The 18,445-nt window shown below is 44.7% G+C and overlaps 1 protein-coding gene across 8 annotated transcripts in view; it reads right to left on the bottom strand.

The window, feature by feature from the left end:
- Window positions 1-7: 7 nt before the first annotated feature.
- The window catches only part of myocd (myocardin), a 29,673-nt gene continuing 11,235 nt past the window's right edge, over window positions 8-18,445 (bottom strand). For 2 of the 8 annotated variants that reach the window (XM_065949216.1, XM_065949219.1), the window contains 10 exons: window positions 11,617-11,801; window positions 9,971-10,075; window positions 9,557-9,870; window positions 9,295-9,451; window positions 8,699-9,214; window positions 7,372-7,869; window positions 6,302-6,442; window positions 5,920-6,042; window positions 4,895-4,952; window positions 8-4,728 (listed from right to left, as the gene is read on the bottom strand). In XM_065949216.1, the coding sequence (XP_065805288.1) occupies window positions 4,106-4,728; window positions 4,895-4,952; window positions 5,920-6,042; window positions 6,302-6,442; window positions 7,372-7,869; window positions 8,699-9,214; window positions 9,295-9,451; window positions 9,557-9,870; window positions 9,971-10,075; window positions 11,617-11,801 (2,720 nt within the window). In that variant the 3' untranslated portion in view covers window positions 8-4,105. Of the gene's footprint in view, window positions 4,729-4,894; window positions 4,953-5,919; window positions 6,043-6,301; window positions 6,443-7,371; window positions 7,870-8,698; window positions 9,215-9,294; window positions 9,452-9,556; window positions 9,871-9,970; window positions 10,076-11,616; window positions 11,802-15,973; window positions 16,130-18,445 lie in introns of all 8 variants that reach the window. The other 6 variants (XM_020638322.3, XM_065949213.1, XM_065949215.1 and 3 more) reach the window with 6 other exon arrangements.

The following is an 18,445-nucleotide window of genomic DNA, read 5'->3' as shown; positions in this document are numbered from 1 at the left end:
CACGTGATCTTTGCTGTGATACGTTTATTGCTCGTCTTTCTGTAGTATACAAGGAGGCAGGCAGATATGTTTTTACAAAAGTAAAGCAAGTCAGTGGTCAAGCAACATGGAGGCTTCTGTCAGATCAGGAAGAACCCAACCGGAGAAATAAGGCAAATCTGTTTAACAGAAGACGGCTAATAGAGAATATCAGCTTTGTCATATACTTAACATTGGTTTTAATCTCCTGAATGAAACCATTGAACCCATTAAAGAAGTGGCACTCTTCCTAAGAAGCGGGATACAAAACAATATTTGGTCAAAACAACACAAGGTGGGCGATCATCAACAAAACACAGAATCGTCAACGCGATTAAAAAATAGTTTGACATTTTAAAAGAATATGTCTCAAATCTGTCTGATAAGAATAAGGCCAGGGAATAGGCTACACATGAGGTGGACATAGCTTCTTAAGCCTGTATTCTGGCTCATGGCCAGCAGGGGGTGACGCCACTGTTTGCATAGAAGCCAAAAAATTTAGCTTAAAGATGTTCTCTGAAAACGACGAGTCTGTCTCCAAGGATAATACAAATCACCACCAAAATAAGTCTTACAAATGATTTGAACGAAACTGTTTGAACAGTTTTTATTTAACGAATTCTGCGATGCCGGATTTAAGCAGGTCAAATGTGTTTTGATTTGTGCTGGTAACCGATGAGCTAACGTTTGCCGCGTTAAGGTTGCTATGGTGAGGGCTTAACAAGATGCCAACTAGAAAACCTTGAACAGGCTCATTTTGGTTTTACGTTAGCTTACCGGTTGAGAAGCTAGCCGTCCCCCTGTTTCCAATAAGAATTTATGATGAGCTAACTGCTAGCTTTAGTCGTTTAGCTATCTCCCTGTTTCCAACATGAACGTAAGTATAACGCTGAGGGCAGATTACACCATCCTTTTGTCTGTTATGATGGTCACTGCCATACATTTGTACTGTGACTTGACTGACACACATGACAGACTACTCGGTCGCACCTGACCAATCATCTTGACCGACATGATGGCGTTGGAAGGAAGACTGCAAACCCCCCAAAATCTGCTGGTGCCAAAGCTCAACAAATGTTTCCTCTGTCTCATAGTTCCATATCCCAGTAATAACTTCATCATTAGTCCTTTGCTTGTCTATGTTTGTGACCTGCCAGATCGGGCTCAAATCGTGCTGATTACGTGAAGTCTGACCGTGGCATACGATACGAGTTAAATTGTTAATGTTAGACGTATTGCTGGTGGAGTGGCGTTCTCATCCTCCATCACTTCCAACAAGTGCGTCGCCGTTGCAGAGTTCAGGCGCCCCGGTCGGCTGGCATACCGGTGTTACTCTGAGAGATGCATCCCTGCCACTGATGTATTCAACTCGCAGAAGTGTTTTAAAACGGGATAACTCTTATTTCTGGGGTCAGAGATGGTCATAGTCAAGTTTTACGTACTTCTATTTAGGTCATGATAACCCCGCCCCCAACCCCTGATGTATGCCGCTCTTTCTTGTAGACCAGCAAAGAGTTGGTGCTACTCTGGGACTGTTTTTATTTCTGGCCCAGAGATGTTGAAACACAAATAACTGATGCTATATTAGACTCTGAACCAGCCCTGGAACTGGCGTGATGGTAAAGGGGTAATCTTATGTTAGCTCGCAGATTTAGAAGTTAGCTGTCTCCCTGCTAACTACTACCTTTAGCCACATGTTTAGCATAAAGATATGACAGCGTCATTCTCCTCAGACTCCTGAGAAAGTTTGAAAAACAAAAACTAAACTAAAACTAAAACTTTAAAGGTTTTTAGAGTCTGACTTTTTTTTTTTTTTCATGTAGCTTCTGTGTGAAAAAGGCTGGCTCTGGTACGCTAAGTTTAGGCTGTGCTCATACGCGGTATTCACAGTAGAGGTCTGAATATATTACATTTCCTATTCACAAGTGCTCATAATGGTCATTTCCACTTCATATGGTGAACTGACATAAGAAAACATGGCTTTTCAAAGTGGTTCCTTCATGTTTCATCACATTTTTAAGAGACTTAATTTACTGGGAAATATCTGCGGTCAGATCGGCTGCACAGGAAGTTTCCAGTAAATCAAAGAGCCCCAATCTATAAGAAAGGAATGTCAGTATAAATACACGATAAAGCATACATTAAAAACACAAAATAAATAGTTAATTGGCCTGGGTACAAAAAAAAGAGTATTTTTCATAATTGGTCAAATAAAATAAAACCAGTTGATGCCGCAGCGTCTTGGATTAGTAAACTAATTGTAAAAGGGGAAAGAAGCATAAACATGTCATAAAAATATGTTGCAGATATTTGCCTGGTAATTATAACCAATAAGACCAAAGATTTTCAAAATAAAAGTTGAGTTCTCTCCATTACGTCATTCTGTGGATTAAAAAAACACCAAATAGTGAACAGATGAAAAAAGGCAAAGACAAACATTTCTACACACATAATTCTACTCTCAAGCAAACTGTGACAAAAGTGTTTTTTATGTAGAGGTGCACAGTGTGTCATATTTACATCGATAATAATCCCATTACATATTACACTTTGATTTGTGGTTCATTTCGTCTCCCACGCCGCTGACAAAATATGCAGACGTCATCATGTCTCTGTCGGTACAAAGAGTTCAGATATTTACAAAATGGCCGCCAAAGCATCCAATTCACCTTGTATTTCCTTTTGTTTTAGTTTTTTCCAGTAATACAAACTCAGAGGATATACAATGATTGTCACGAGTCCAGGTGGTGTAACACTGATATTGCATAAAGTGTTGGAATAAAGCACGTAATCATACTTTCATAAACTTGTTAATCAGGGATGTAACGATACCACGCAAGACAATCAATACATCGATACAAATATGGACAATTTTAATCTGTTTGACAAAAATATATATCTCAATACAATGTTTTAACCAGCAGAGGAAGCTGTTGGGAAAAGAGTAAGAAATAATTAGGGGGCCCTACAACCCGCATTTATCTCTGTGATGTTATGCCAGCGTCCCTCTGCTTCTTGTTTCAGTTTTCTCACCTATAGACGGATAACTCATCTTTATTTTCTTTTGTTCACTTTTTAGAAAAACATTGGTTTTCACAGAAATAATGCATGCAACATTTAGCAGGGCAACGAGAGTGAGTTCTGTCAGATGGGGCCCCTTTATGGAGGTTTCCTACTGACATTTTGGGCGGCTGATGTGGTTTAAAGTTTGTGAGCCCTCAGGGGGCCCCCTACTGGTCTGGGGCCCTATGCACATTTAGCTAAGTCTGTTTTTAATCCCATGTTTAAAATCCATAATTATTTTATTTAAAAAAATAAATAAAAAAAAGTATGCTTTTTGTATTTTGTATTATCTTAATACTTCCTGTTTAGATTTTTTTGTAGTGCTTTTATTTTGAAAGTCCATAAGGATCAGTAAAAGTGAAACGTTTGAGGACACTAGCTGGATTTAACTTTGAACTCGTCAACTGATCGGGTCGAGGTTTTTCTTTTTAGGGAAATGAGAGATTCAAAGGCACAGAGGAGTCGTTTCTTTATCACTGCGAGAGCAGAAAGACGTACAGAAAGGAACAAAATGACACGCGCATGTGAATTAAAAAAACTAGGGCATTAACTTTGGAACTTAACCGCATCGCGATTAATGCTCTGACGCTGTATCAGATCTATGTTTATAAAGAAAATAAGGAAAAGGGATGTTTTGTGTTTATATTGTCTGAGATCGTACGTTGCGTGTATCGTCACATCCCGATCATGAACCCTTCCTGTGTTCGCTTTGAGATACTTGTCGGCAGTTTTTGTGCATAAATGTCACAAAGAAATGGACAGAGGTTGTTTTAATCTTTTCTTTGGATTCTGTCTATTTCTCTGTAGTTACATTTCTTACATCACACACAATCTCTTAATGTCGGCTGACAGTCTGCTTCATTTACGTCCCACTGTTTCATACAAAAGGCAAACTCTGGCATTTGGACTGAAGCGGTTAAGGCAGAAGTTCTTTGGTTTGGTTGGAGCTGAAGTGAGCAGTCTGCACTGTTCCTCGCAGGCTGGTGTTAGCATGATGCTAGCTAGTACTTGGCGGGTGTTGCGTTCACCAGTGCTCCAGGTGGAGGTCCATGGCAGAGTTCAGGTTAATGTCTGTCACATCCAGGAACTCTGTGTTGAAGATGCTTGGCCCGGTGGGTGGAGCCACGCTGAAGGCCGTAGCCGAGCTGGGCGGGGTCAGGTCCAACCACTCCATCGTTTCCCACGGCGTCTCGTTGAACGTCATGCTCACCATGCCCTGCACCTCGGGGACGCAGGACACCTTGGTGTTAATGCTAATTGGGGACAGAGGCGTGTCCATCAGCTCTCTGTTGGTCATCAGTTTGTCCTGTTGGGGGTGGTGCGGGTGGCGGTGATGGTTGTGGGGGCTGCCGTAACCCTCGCTGTCTCTGTTCCCTTCGTCCTCCTGCCCTCCATCCTCAGCAGCCATTTTAAGGAGAGCACCCTCCGCTCCCCGAGCGATCGGACTCCCCAGCAGAGTCTCCAGGTGGCTCTCTGCGATGTGATTGGCTGCATGGTCGTATGGCAGCTGGGAGGGGCTCAGGTGCTCGTAGTGTCGGTGGAACCTCGGGATGAGGAGGCCGGGGCACCCTGGGGACACATTAATGTGAGGCACAACTTTGGTTACAGAGGACCGCTCCCTCTCTTCTCGGGCGTTAGCGGGCATCTCTTGAAGAGAAAGAGGAGAGGAGGGAGGGTCACTGCACGTTCTGATCAAACCCCAATGTGGGGTAAAACTCTGACCTCAGACCAGCTCACTTAATATGTAGATTTTAAACCTCTTAGCGTGTGCAGTGCTAGCTATGCTAACGGTCGGAGCATAATGTGTCCTTACCTCCGCTCTCTATGAGCACGTCCAGCAGCTCGTCCATCTGCTGACTTCTGGTCAGCTGCTGTAACAGAATCAAGACAGTAACTGTTAACCGAATGCTACTTTAACACGAAGTTCAATTCAATCAAACAGTCATTAAAAAATAAATAAGCTTTCAAGCCGTCTACAAAGAGATGCAAAAGTTAGAGATGTAAAAGTTCAGTTTAAATAGTCGAGATGAATCGAGTGTTACCGAGGATTTATTCAGATGATATCACTGTTTGCACCTTATTTAGGCTTTTATTTTGAATTTTTGTTTGGTCCACGCTGATGGTACTTATTCTCCTGTTTGAATTCAACCCTGCTTTTATTTTGAAATAAAGTAAGGCCCTTCCTGTAGATTGGTGGTTAGGACATGAAGTTAAGCACAGAAACAGGAAGTGGTTAGGGATCCCAAACTGACATCGAACAGCTCAACGGAACGGTAACAAAGGTCAATGTGTGATGTCATCAGGTGGCTATTACTTTGGACTCGTCAGCTGAGCTGTCTGAGAGTTTGTGACATTTAAGATTGAAATACGGCTGTATTTGTGAAAATTGTAAATTAGAAAGTTTGTGTGATTTGAAGTTACCGCGAGAACAGCAGCGTTAACGACTCTAAAACAGCGTTTGAGCTTCCCATCTTCACCTCCCCAATTTGAGCGCAATAATGAGGGAAATATGGACGGCATGCGATATTTGCCAGCTTGCTGTGCCTGCCGTATTCTGTCAAGATGTACGTTTAGCCCCACCTCTCTTTCCCTCAACCACTGAAAGCTACATCTGTACCACTTTAACATCCATCTGCGTCAGGCTTTTTATAAGGAGGGTGTAAAGTTAGTGTGGGGAACAAAGCGAATGGATGAGTTTAAGAAGCGTGACACAGTTGATGAGACAAAAAAAACAGGAGACAGGAGGAGGAAGAGTGGAATCAGAGCAACGCCAAGAGTCAAATAAAATCTTTTGACCAGCCATTCGTCTGCTAAATTTTGCGTAAATTTAGAGTTTACCTGCTTGACTGCATCCTCATAGCATGGGGGCTGTCTTAAGTCATCTGAATTTGAGCTACTGACGGCTGGGGGGGGGGCCTGGCTCTTTAGGCCAACATGCCGAGGAGAGGGCACTACTGACATCTACATGAGACAGGTGAAAAGTGACGTTAGCCCACCAGTTACAGTAAGAGGGGGTTTCAAATGTGAAAGTACTGCACATTAGAGATAAAGAATCCGGCCCTTGTGATGGGATCAAAAGAAAGGTTGGCGTTGTTGTGTGATGAAAACAGATGAACACACACATGGATAGAGAAGAGACAAACGGGTATGTGGATGTGAGGTGATGACTAAGTGACACTGACGGCACGCTGCAGATGCTGTGAATGATCAACATGCTCACCTTTGGGTGCATGCTGTGGTTCTCGGTCTTGACTGAGCCAGTGTGACCACACTCTGCAGAGTTTGGAAAGACTCCCTGAAGGCCTCTTTGGTCGGAAGGATAAGAGCAGTTAACCGGCAGAACGCCGTTTTTCTGCTGCATCTGTGGTTATCAAGACAAAAGTATATATCTGAAAGGGACGTTACAGGAGATATAGAGATCATATATTTACAGCGGTTTAGAGAGGACGTAGGGACGAAGGGAAACTCAAACCTAATCCAACCAAACAGTTCTGTCAGTTTTATGTAAACCTGCAGTGTTAAAGCACCAGAACACAGCTGGCAGTAAGGAAAGGGTTAAGACGATGTACCAGAGTCCCTTAGCTAAAGCTAGCTACACACTAGACAATTTATGGCTGCTTATGTCTACTGACCCACAAAATGTGAAATAAACCCATGCAGTCCTTTGTTTGTGGTCTGCATAAGTCTTACAACACAGAGAAAAATGCAAAGTTTCAAATGTGCTCTCCTTGTGATGTCACAGTGGGAATCTGGTAGAAAAAATCCCCACCCCTCCCCTGGTATCTCCACTTAATGGACTCCACCCCCAGCCTAGAACAAATCTTTTGCACAGGTCCACCATTTTTATTCTCGCTATAGAGGAATGATGTCTACGAGGAAAACTCAGGGGGGGGCTCATTGCATTTAAAGAGACACACACACCAAAACGGAGCGTTCTGAGAGAGCTGGTTTATACAGGGTCACAAACCTCCTCTGGTGCTTGATTCATGTTATATTTTGACCCAAGCACAGCACAGATGTTTCATTTAGACCACAGGGGACTGTTTGAAAAGGTGGAGAAGGGGGATAATATGTCCTCTTTAAGATAAAATTATTGATGGTGAAGGGGAAAGAGTAACTGGGCATGTGCAGGAGTTTGGAATCTAAAGGGTTAATATCCAGACACAACCTTGAGATTATAAAGACCCACAGTTAATAACTTCTGACTTAACAATAAAGAGCTCAGTTGGTAAATTTGATAAAGCAGCTATTTATTGTAGATCTGGAATTAAAAAGTAAAACGCACGTTACCTGCATGTTGCGTACTCTGTTGTTGCCCTGCGGGTGGGGGTGACGGCAGCCGTCCCTCCCCAGCGAAGGTGTTAGCATGTAGGGGTTATTTGGAGACGACGGCTGGGGGCTTCCCGAAGGCTTTCCAATGGGGGAGTCCTGCGGAGAGCACTGTGGACTCAGGAAAGCGGACATTGTGGAGGGGCTGCCTGTGGACGGGGTGGTGTCCATACACTGTGGTCCACTGGGGCCCCCCATACCAGAGAGGGGGGCGCTGCAGTGTCCCATCTCCTCCATGCAGCTGCCAGGTGAGCTCTTCAGCTGCTTTGGAGAGGACAGAGGACAGCTGGAGGACAAAGACATGGGCTCCTGCTTGATCGTCACCCCGAAGAAGTGCTGTCCCATCATGGGGGGAGTCTGCTGGTGGTGCAGGGGAGGGTGAGGTGGAGGAGGGACGGTGTCTTGTGTTGCTCCGTAGCAGCGTTTCCTCTTGTGGAGCTGCATCTTTAATTCCTCAACCTAAAAACAGTAGAACCATACAGATATTCTGTCAGTCGTGAAAATAATTAGTTAAATGTCCGTGTAATTTCATACCAAATATTGGCACTGCAACACTTTTAGGTTAGATCTGCATTAACCTCCAGTGCTTTTAAATGAGGCCACTGTTGAAGCAACAAAAGCTGCAGTTCCTTGAATGTCCACTAGAGTCTGTCTCATGCAGTGAGTCAGTCACCATAGAGCCCCATGTTAAAATGTCCAACTTTACAGCAGAAATAAACATGTTTACAGCCTGGTACAAGAACAGTTTGGGTCTCTGTAGCTCATTTCATGCTTTGAGGCTAATTTGAATAGAAAGGGAACAGTTTTCCCGAATGACTTCATCATGTTTCATTTCATCACACACAAACAGCACAGACGCCGTTTACTCTGCAGCGCAGTGAGGGGAGCTTTTAACACTTTGGGTGGGTTTAGTGAATTAAGACTGTGTCTTTTTGACTCACTTGCCGTTTAGCAGGCACAAAAATCCTCACAATAGTAAATGGACTTGAGCTTGTAAATGTATGACTACTCAAAGTGCTTTCACACCGCAGGTCACACCTACACATTCACACACTGATGGTAGAGGCTGCTGGGTAAAGAGTCCATGAGAAGTAACTAATCCCAATCATACACATTCACAAGTCGCCGAAGCAGCGGGAGCAATTGGGGGTTAAGTGTCTTGCCCAAGGACACATTTATTTATTTATTTATAAACATAGGTCATGTTGCTGAAGGATCTGGGGATCGAACCCCCCAACTTTCCTGTAGACAGCCGGCCCTTTAGTAAATCAGTTCCTGATTTCCTCACCTGTCTCTGCTCTTGGTGCAGCTTCCACGTCAGCTCCTCGATCACCTTCTGCTTCTCCACCAGCATTTTATCTTTCTCTGCTTCCATGCCCTCCATACCGCCGCCCTCCCCCACCCTCTGCGATCCCCCAAGGCCGTCCTCCATGCTGAGATGGGCGGGTGACGGCTGCAGGTTGAACTGGGTCGGCGAGGACATGGGTACGTCGCTGAAGCTGTCGGGGAGCGAGCCGCTGAGGGAGAGCTCGGAGGAGGCGGGGGAGATGGGAGGGGTGGAGGAGGTGCTGGGGTAAGGGTAGTAGCCTCCATGGGAGAGAGCGCTGGAGGAGGAAGGAGACTGGTAGGAGGATAGGGAGCCTGTGGGTGTGACGGGGAAGGTGACTGTGGTGATGTCAGAGGAGCCGGACGGGGAGGAGCCGGCGTTGGAGTCTTTGAAGGGTCGGAGCCTCTCGATGAGGGCGGTCTTTGTGCCGGAGACGGGCATGCCCCGAATACGCAGGTGCTGCCTGAGCTCTGACACCTGACACAGAAACAAACAGATGTTAGACTGTATGTAATGAAAGCAGAACATCAACCGTCATTTTACTACGTAACACCTACCTTTAGGTCGTCCAGATTCGCCGGCAGGGGCCCAGGTTTGACCGGAGAGATGGTGCTCTGGTTTGGATAGGAGTTCTTCACCGGGGAGGAGGAGCTACAGTTTGTTTGGCTCGATGGACCGTTGGAGGTGCAGACTGAGAGCTGCTCACTGACGCCTCTACAGTGGGAGAATCACAGTGGATTAATCCTCCACCAATGCTTCATTGATGTTCAAACAATAACACAAATTCTTTCTTAGTTTTTGACTTCGATTGAGACTCACTTGTGTGTTTGGCTCTGTGGGTGGGGCTGGTAGCTGAACGCCGGCTGTCTCTGATGGGCTTGTGTGCGTGGAGTGTGTGTGTGCTGCTGCTGCTGCTGCTGGGACTGTGTGTGAGCGTGTTTCTGCTGGCTGAGGATCTGCAGCTGCAGGAAGAGCTGCTGCTGCTGGAGCAGGCGGGCGTAGGCCGAGTCCATCGGCGGAGGGGACTTCTCCGCCTTCTGGTCCGGAGGAATGTACTGATGGTACTTGAGCTTCTTCACCTTCGGCTTCACATCTTTGGGCTTCTTGTGCCGGTTCTTGTCAGACGTCTTTGACTGTTCAGGGTGGGGAGAGAGAGAAAGTGAGAACATGCATACTGAAGCTTAAAAAGAAGAAAAGAAAAAGGTGGAGGTAAGTCCATTAGACGATGCCGACCTTGACGATAGCAGGAACAGGTATTGGGGGAGTGGCCTGGTTGTTGTTGGCAGCAGTCTGACCTTCATCGTGGCTGTGATCAGGAGGGTCTTGGCCCGTACCTCCCTGTGCACAACACAAAAACAACATGCTGAGAAAAGTATTTTGTGTATCTGTGAAGAGCTGCTCCAATAAAAGTAGCTCCTTAAGACAATGTCTGTATCCTGAATATCTTTAAAGGTCCAATCAGTGAGATGTGTAGTGAGTGAAATGATAAAGTGACCTTACTATGTGATCAGACATTAAGGAAACATGCTATGTTGAAGTGCTGGCTTCTCTGACAACAATGCAGCAGCCAGTATGTCCTCCTTCTGACTTTAGATTCTGCTCCTGAATGATCTGGATTTGTTTGGACCAGAGAAGGTAGGCTTTTTATGCCTTTATTATAGAAATGGTACAATGGATAGAGTGGGAATTGACATGCAGGAAAGAAGCCACAGGTCTGACGAGACCCAGGGCCACACTCTTGGAGGACTATAACCGCTGTACATGGCGCATGCACTTACCACTACACGTCTGTTTTGGATGCCCCCCTCAGACATGAGATCAGTTCACACAGCTCATTTACATTTAAAGGTACAGACACAGAAACAGCCTGTTCTGAACAGGGCTGAAATAGAGGGTTTTATAGGCATGATCAAATACAGGATCAGAGTGGATTTAGAACAAGAAACTTCACAGACATGTTTTGAGGAGCTCTGAGACTTATTTACACTGGTTGAAGAGGAGGAGGAAGATATATGACCTTTAAAAAAGATCTACATGTTGGGGAGAGAAATCTTAAAACCAGTCTGACTATACTGAGCCGAGAAACTGGATCTGTTTTTTAATGGACCTGTCGTCCTCAATGCTTTAAACAGAATCATCATAATCTCACTTTTAAATTAGTCTTTAAAGAATGGATCGTGGTTGAAATCAGAACGACATTTATCGACATAATGAAAACCAACTTGTATTTAGAAATATCACATAACCTGTTTAATAAAAGGTCAGAATCAGTTCTGTCAAAACTGCAGCAGAGAACATCTTCATCATTTCACATGTTTGGTGTTCAGACTGCTCGAGTTGTTTTCGAAATGCTGCCTCAGATTTTATGGTTTTGCTCTGAATTTTTGTTTTTCTTTTTATTCCTCTGCAGGATTTTCAAGTTGAGCTGAGGATCTTTCAGCATGACAGTAAGTTTGCAATCCAACCGTTAAAAAAAAAAACATGCACGTTTCGTTTGCAGAAGTATTCATAAACAAGATTTCTTCATCTGACTCGTGGAATTACGCTCGATGAATCTGCTGGAACATTTCAGAGACAGACGTCTGACATGTAAATAATCCTGCTCTGGTATCACGTTTAAATCTGTTTACTGTTAATGATGGCGTCCGTTAGGGTGAGGTCATCGTGTTTGAAAGGGTGAGTGGAGAGGAAGTGAACGGCAGCTGTGGAGGCAGGAATGTGACACCTGAGCGGTTCAACTGAGTCCAACGGTCTGAGGAGGTGCAGTTCACTCTGTCGCCACAAGAGGACACCAGAGGCAAATAAATGGAGGAGGGTGCAACCGGAGAAAAAGAGCACATGCGGAAGGACTTGAGGGGACGATAGAGGTGAGTTCTTACCTGTGGGGGGCTGGTGAGGGCGGGCGAGGAGGACGAGGAGGCCGTGCTGCCCACAGCCTCAGACGACGGACACGCCGAGCCCGGAGACTCATCGCTGTGGTGCTGCTCCGGAGACAGACTCTCACTGCTGCTGTCCTCCTCGAACGCGTACGAGTCCTCCTGCTTGGGGAACTTTCCGTGGTTCACTGTGAGAGAGGAGCACAGAGACAGGAGGAGGGTTAACAGAGTGGAGATTTCAGACCTTTTTATTTCTTGCTGCAGAGATCCGGGGAACACGAGGGGGTCGTGAAAAGTAAGTCCGATGGAGCCGAGACCTAATCCGGCTGATCTGAACCTCTTTATTAGGAGGTAAAACTGAAACATGCCCGTCCAAAATGTCACCGATAATCCCTCACAAGTACAGAAGGTCCAGATTGATCCAGAGAGTCTGATGTCTGTTTTCTACCCTCCGTTTGGATGATTTCACCTCCTGCCTTTTGTTTTCTAAGAAGTTTGTCCTGCTTGTTTAAAAAGTAAAGGCCTGCTTATGTTTCTTACTCGGTGAGATGTGAATTTGTCTGCTGTACTGCTGCATGAAGACAAAACTACCAGACGATACGTCTACAGTTTGACAACATCAGAAGCCCTTTTGTCAAACATATCGACAAATCAAGTGTTTGTGTTTATGCATATTTAGTACATGAGTACGTTTATTTATCTCAAATTATAAAATCAGGAAACTGAGGTGCTCTCTTTTAGACTCTCTTATATAACTTGTACTAAGCCCTGAACGCATCATGTTAGGCCCAGGAACTACTAAACATTTGCAACAAACAAAAACAACAACTTTTAGAGGACGCTCTCTGATTTGTTTGAGGATTACATTGCAGCCGTTGCAGCCTGTTTCACTGCTGCAGGCTACTGGAGACACTCAGGAACGGCAGCACGTTGTTCACACTAAGTGTCCTCTCGCTGAGCGCTGGTATTCACACATTTCCTGTGTGTCACTCACACCTTGTACCAGGGAGGTGTCACGCTGCGTGTGTGAGACACTTTACATTCAGCTCGCCTCTGATTGGCCGGGCTGATAGTGAGCGCAGTTTTAATTGGTTGATCTGAGAATGGCTATCACACAGAAGCCAATGTGTGTGTGTGTGTGTGTAAGATTTTCTCTTTGTATCCAAACATGTGACGGGCAGGAACAGACCCTGGTTTCAATCACAGCACCAGACACGTTCTGTGCAACTCAATGACCTCCACACACACACACACACACACACACACACACACACACACACACACACACACTCCTCAATGCCACTTCCTCACACCTGTTCACGATGAACTCTTTACTCTTGTCCAGCTTTGAGTATGTTCTCTCTTCACATCGACCAATCATAGGTCTGTACTACAAAGACAGTTCCACACACACTGGTTATTTTTTTTCAATAAGCTGGCTCGACCAACCCTGAAGATGCAGTTAGAGATAACAGGTATGATAAAGCTGCTTATCAACTATCTCTATTAACTCAGGCTTTCTGCTTCAGGCTCTGAGCGCTCTCACGGAGAAGGTTTGAACGTTTACAGCCGTCTGCTTCAGTCAGAGGGCCTTTCATGAACCAACTCTACAGCCTCTCCTCCCTGATCACTTCCACTGTGCTTGTGCGTTTGCATGGAGGTTCATGGAGGCCACATTAAGCTGCGTGCAAATCTCTAAGTGTGGAGCGGGAGTGCGTTCTTGATCTAAAGTACATCTTTCAAGAAGTACGGTCACTTCTCCCTCACCCACCAATCAAAATCAAGGAGGGCAGAAGAGGAACTTTTCTGATTCTTGTTTCCGAGGGAAGTGGAAGTGCACTGAGCGGTCATTGGTAACCAAGCAACAGTGAGCGCCAGTGAGACGAGCTCTGAGGTTAAGGTAGCTAGCGTGCTTTGAATTAACCCCCGGGGACAAATAAAGTTTTTTGAATTGAATTGAATTGCTAGCGTTAACAAAATAGTTTAAGCACACATTGGCCGACCCTTAATGATTCATTCAAAAGTCCAGCCACATTTTTTGTTTTTGCTTATGTTGCATATCAATCATTACTAACTGGACATCAGCGCCCTGCAGGACTTGAACTAGACGTCATATTTTGAAGTGTAGAGCTGCTGAACATGCTGCTATGTGTTCACTTTGTAACCAGGACATGTTGTTCACTCTGTCAGCAGGAGTCTGTCTGTCAGTTTGATTTCACCGGGTGATTGAAATGTCCGCATTGCAGGAAATCTGTGAGCAGGGTGCTCTTCCTCTTGTTAAGTGTCTGTTTTAGAGGTGACATGGGGTCACATAGTTTGTAAACGAGGCTGAAATCATCTTTGGGAGTGTGTGTGTGTGTGTGTGTGTGTGTGTGTGTGAGAGGGGATGTGGAGCTTTAATGTGAGGGGTTAATGCAGCAGCCTGCTCCTGTCACAGAGCTCTGCAGGACGGCAGGCCAGAGACAAAGAGGGAGGAGGAGGGGGACACAAATATACACACAGGTACGCCCACACATACACACAAGGACGCTCTCAAAGTGAAACACTTCTAAAGAAAAGGGTGGATCCAAATACAGCTGCTGCTCATCTCAATAAACGGTGCTCCCTAGCCCTGCAGAGGTAAACCAGCCGAGCGCGGCCCGCCGGCTCCTTTACGCAACATGTTTACAGTAAGATGAAGCAGGCAAACATAAAACCGCTGAAGCTCCAGAATCCAAAAAGCACTTTCTGCACATCCCCGAGTGATATAGAGAGAGTGAGTAACATGTTGAGCATCTGAAGACAAACACAGCGAGGTCAGAGCGATGCACGGCGTTAAATCACCGCTGTGTGTAAGCATGCATGTTGTGCATTTTCTTAAATCAAACACTGGAGGCGGCGGAGGTCTCTACATACACTTTAGATGTCAAAGCACCTCCTCTTGAAGAAAAATAGCCACAATAACAACATTTCTGGAGGTCCGCACCGAGCTGAAGAAGGATTTCTGAAAGAAGCACGATGTTCTAAAAATGTAAATAACATTCCCCGAGCAAAAGACACAAACAAATACTTTTTCCTGCTTTGAAATGAGGATCACATTAAGGAGCAAAAACAGGAAACAGGTACTGAGCGTGTGCAGCTGAATCTTTTTTACCACTCTCTAATAAGTCACGTTTTATAGAGTCCAAATGTTACAGGATTGTTGAGGCAGACACGATAAAGCAGCAGATAAAGTGACACTTTCACCTAGAATAAAAATTAAAATTTTTCCACTCAATGTGTGCTAATTTAACTCTGCAAAGGACCTCATAGAGCCGCCTCGAAACAAATACTTTAATATACAATGTGAACCAGTTGTAGTGGACAAACTTCTGCTCAGCTGTTATGCTCTGCTACATGTGCAGGCCGGCTATAAATTATGAATGGACGAAGACTTAACGATGTCACCCAAAGCAGGGGGCGCTGTAGTCCCATCGATGGCGGTCTCCATGCTGGAATTGCTGTCTCAGCCTAACTTTCAGTGAACCTAACGACAGGCTGAGAGCTGGAGCTGAGGCGGGTTTTAAACCTCCTGACAAACCGTTACACCGCGGCCACCTGTCAATCAGGTCAGCTACACACGTTATTGTGAATAACTCTTATCCTTCATCAAATCAAAACTGATGAGTCATCAAAACATTCACCCCCCCGTACAGTGTGTGTTGATCGACACAGGCTGTAAACATGTTCATCTGTGCTGTAAAAACAGGGTTTTTTAGACTGGGTGTGTATGTGACTTCCTGTGCTTCTGCAGCCAGCCTCTAGTGGACACTCGAGGAACTGCAGTATTTTACACTTCAGCATTGGCTTCAGTTTTCAACACCAGAGGTTGTTGCTTGGTGCAGACAGCGCTAAGTGGATCGTAAACAATGCAGAATGTCAGAATGCCCTCTGCTGGACAATTATGTTATTATTTCTCCACTTGCTTCAGCTTCAGTTTTTTTGCCACGTTGATGCACTTGTAACCCCTTATCTACTGGTTTCTGAAGAGTTGTTATGACCTCCACCTCACTTTTGATCAATCTAGAAACAGATAAAGAGGTGCTGCTGAGGCGGACCTTAAGCTCCGGGTAAACAGCGACAATGTGCTCACCTGTCAGTCAACTCGGCCACGCCCCTAAGAATGCAAAGTGTATTCAACAGATGAGTTATTAAAAACAAAATCACCCCTGTTCAATACAACTATAAGATGTTAATACCAAACAGGGTTCTGTACCAGGCACTCATTAAGGAGGAAAACATGAACTGAAGCTCTCCCCAAACAAACACGTTTAGTCACACAGGTAGAGATGCATCAGGTGTTACAGGTGAGTGACACTATACTACAGTCCTCTGTGTGTACCTGTCATTGTGAGAGCAGAGTCTAGGGGAATGATATTCTTTTGGACCAGCTCCAGGGGCCCCGGCCTGAGAGCCAGCTTCTCGTTCAGGTCCTCGGCTAGCTGCGCTCGCTTTAGCCTCATCTGATCGTCCAGAGAGGAGCTGTCTGAGGCCGGGTCTGCACAACACACAGCAGGACGAGGCCATGAACAACAGGGACACACCACGGAAACACTGAACACAAGTCTGTACAAACTGCAAGGAGAGGAAGGTAACCAAGAATATTCAAACCATCTGTATGAACCATCAGTACTATTTTTACATTAAAGGGAAAGTTGTGTGTTTGATCGTCATGCTGGTAGCAACATATTTCTAACATCTTCGCTATCGCAGCCTTTTTCTAAACTCTGCAGAAGGAAGAACACTACAAGCTAATTTAAACATCACATATTCTTCAACCAGACTCAGAGCTCCCCAAAACATGTGTGTGAAGTTTCTTGTTCTAAATCCACTCTGATCCTGTATTTGATCATACCATAAACCCCTCTATTTCAGCCCTGCTCAGAACAGGCTGTTTCTGTGTCTGTACCTTTAAATGTAAATGAGCTGTGTCTGACCACGCCCCCCTCCAAGGGCTCAGGTGTCTCGCTCTTTCTTGCTCCATGTCCTATTGTTTATGGTGAGAAGGCAGACTCAGAGGGCGGAAACAAACACCTAGCTGTGGGAGTGTCACCCACCTGGGGGAGGGGTTACTGCCCTTTGTGATGTCATAAAGGGAAAATCTCCAAACGGCCTGTCTGAGCACACATTTTCTGAAAAGTGGAGCAGGCAAAAGACGGAGAGGATGGACTTTTCTCATCATTGGGGGGGGTTTGTAGATGAATAAGGGACACATAAAGAGTTATAGAAACATGGGGAAGTGGATTAAGCATAATATGTGACCTTTAATCTGTTGCTCAATATTCATAATTTCCAACTCAAATAGCAGGTTTATAAAAAATCAGGTTTATGCGACGAAAGAGAGTGAAAGCCAGAAGGATCATCGGTGAGAAATGGACTGGATTAAAGGGTCTCCGTCATTACCTAATTTCTCAATTTAAAACATCTGGATGCGATATATTGTGATTGTTCTGTTTTATTGAAATCATTCATGTAAGCAGTTTATCTCTGCAGACATTTCCCCGAGCAGCAGAGCACACGTGTCCACACTTATCCTTCAATAATCAATATTTCGCTTTAGGATCAGTTCTCATTTCGGCTCTGTTGCTCCACTCCCTCAGCAGCCGACACTTTGAGCGCTGAAAAAATAAATGGAGCTGCTGTAATTAAACGTGTGCAGCGGGGGAGATTTTCTACCTTCCACCGCTCCCTCTGTTAAATCCAGAATAAATAATCAGGACTGAAGGGAACCTGGCCCTGGCGTACAAATCCATCCGCAGGACGGAGGAGAGAAACCACATCAGTTTGATTATCTGAGAGCAAGAAAGAGCAACAGCACTTATTTGGTCAAATGTAATTTTAGTGGGATTTTTGTGAGGGCGGACGGAGGATTTAGAGCCAAACTGAAATGAATGATATCGAGTTTGGTGCTGGACAAGTCAGGTGGAGAATTACAGTCTGATGAAAAATGGATATAAGACACTTCCAAAATCAGAGTTAAGTTACGATTAAAGTGCAATATTAAGCATTCTTAATCTCCAAATACAGCAAATATTAGGCTAAATGTCTCTTTCTAAATAAATCTTTCCTACTTCTCTTAAGGGCAGGGGCGTGTCCAGACTCTCTGGACTGGGGTGGCCCACCTGGGGCTCTGACTTATGCAGGGCCTGAAGTTTGTGGGCACACACACACAAATTAAGTTAAGGAATGTTACCATTTCTATCCCCCCTAATGATAAGTGTGTAAGTAAGACAATTTGGTAACTTCTACTTAATCTACTTAGCTTGATTCTTTCGGGATAAAGATGAAAGAAAAAATGACTGCATAAATCCGACTTCTATAAAAGAAGAGTTATCAGTGGTTGAGATGAGTGGAGACGACATAAAGAAAATTATCTGTTTCCATGTTCAAGCACGCGGAGTCTCCAAACATGATAACGGACAAGAGAAACTTCTGGACAAATATTGCAAAGACAGGAGGGAATAAAAGATGTTGATTTCATGTGGAATGAAAATGCTAATTAAATTAATTGATACGTTTTATTGTCTATACACACAAAGAGTAAAATAATATTCTACATTTAATTTATCAGAATCTTTTATCCAAAGTGATGAAAATCAGAGAGAAAGAACAACATGAGCGAGGATCTAGAGAGGAGGGGACAACGTCAGGAAGAGCAAACAAACAACTTACACAGGTGCTGACAGGAAGTGACCAGAGGGGCTGACAGGAAGTGACCAGAGACAAAGCACTTTTTTGGGGGGGCCTTTTTGTGTGCCAATATTGGAGAGACAGGACAGTGGATAGAGTCGGAAATCAGGGAGAGAGAGCGAGA

This window comes from Labrus bergylta, chromosome 21, assembly GCF_963930695.1.
Source record: "Labrus bergylta chromosome 21, fLabBer1.1, whole genome shotgun sequence".
NCBI classification, from domain to species: domain Eukaryota; kingdom Metazoa; phylum Chordata; class Actinopteri; order Labriformes; family Labridae; genus Labrus; species Labrus bergylta.
Note: the sequence above shows the minus strand (reverse complement) of the source record. Positions and strands in the feature narration are given on the sequence as shown.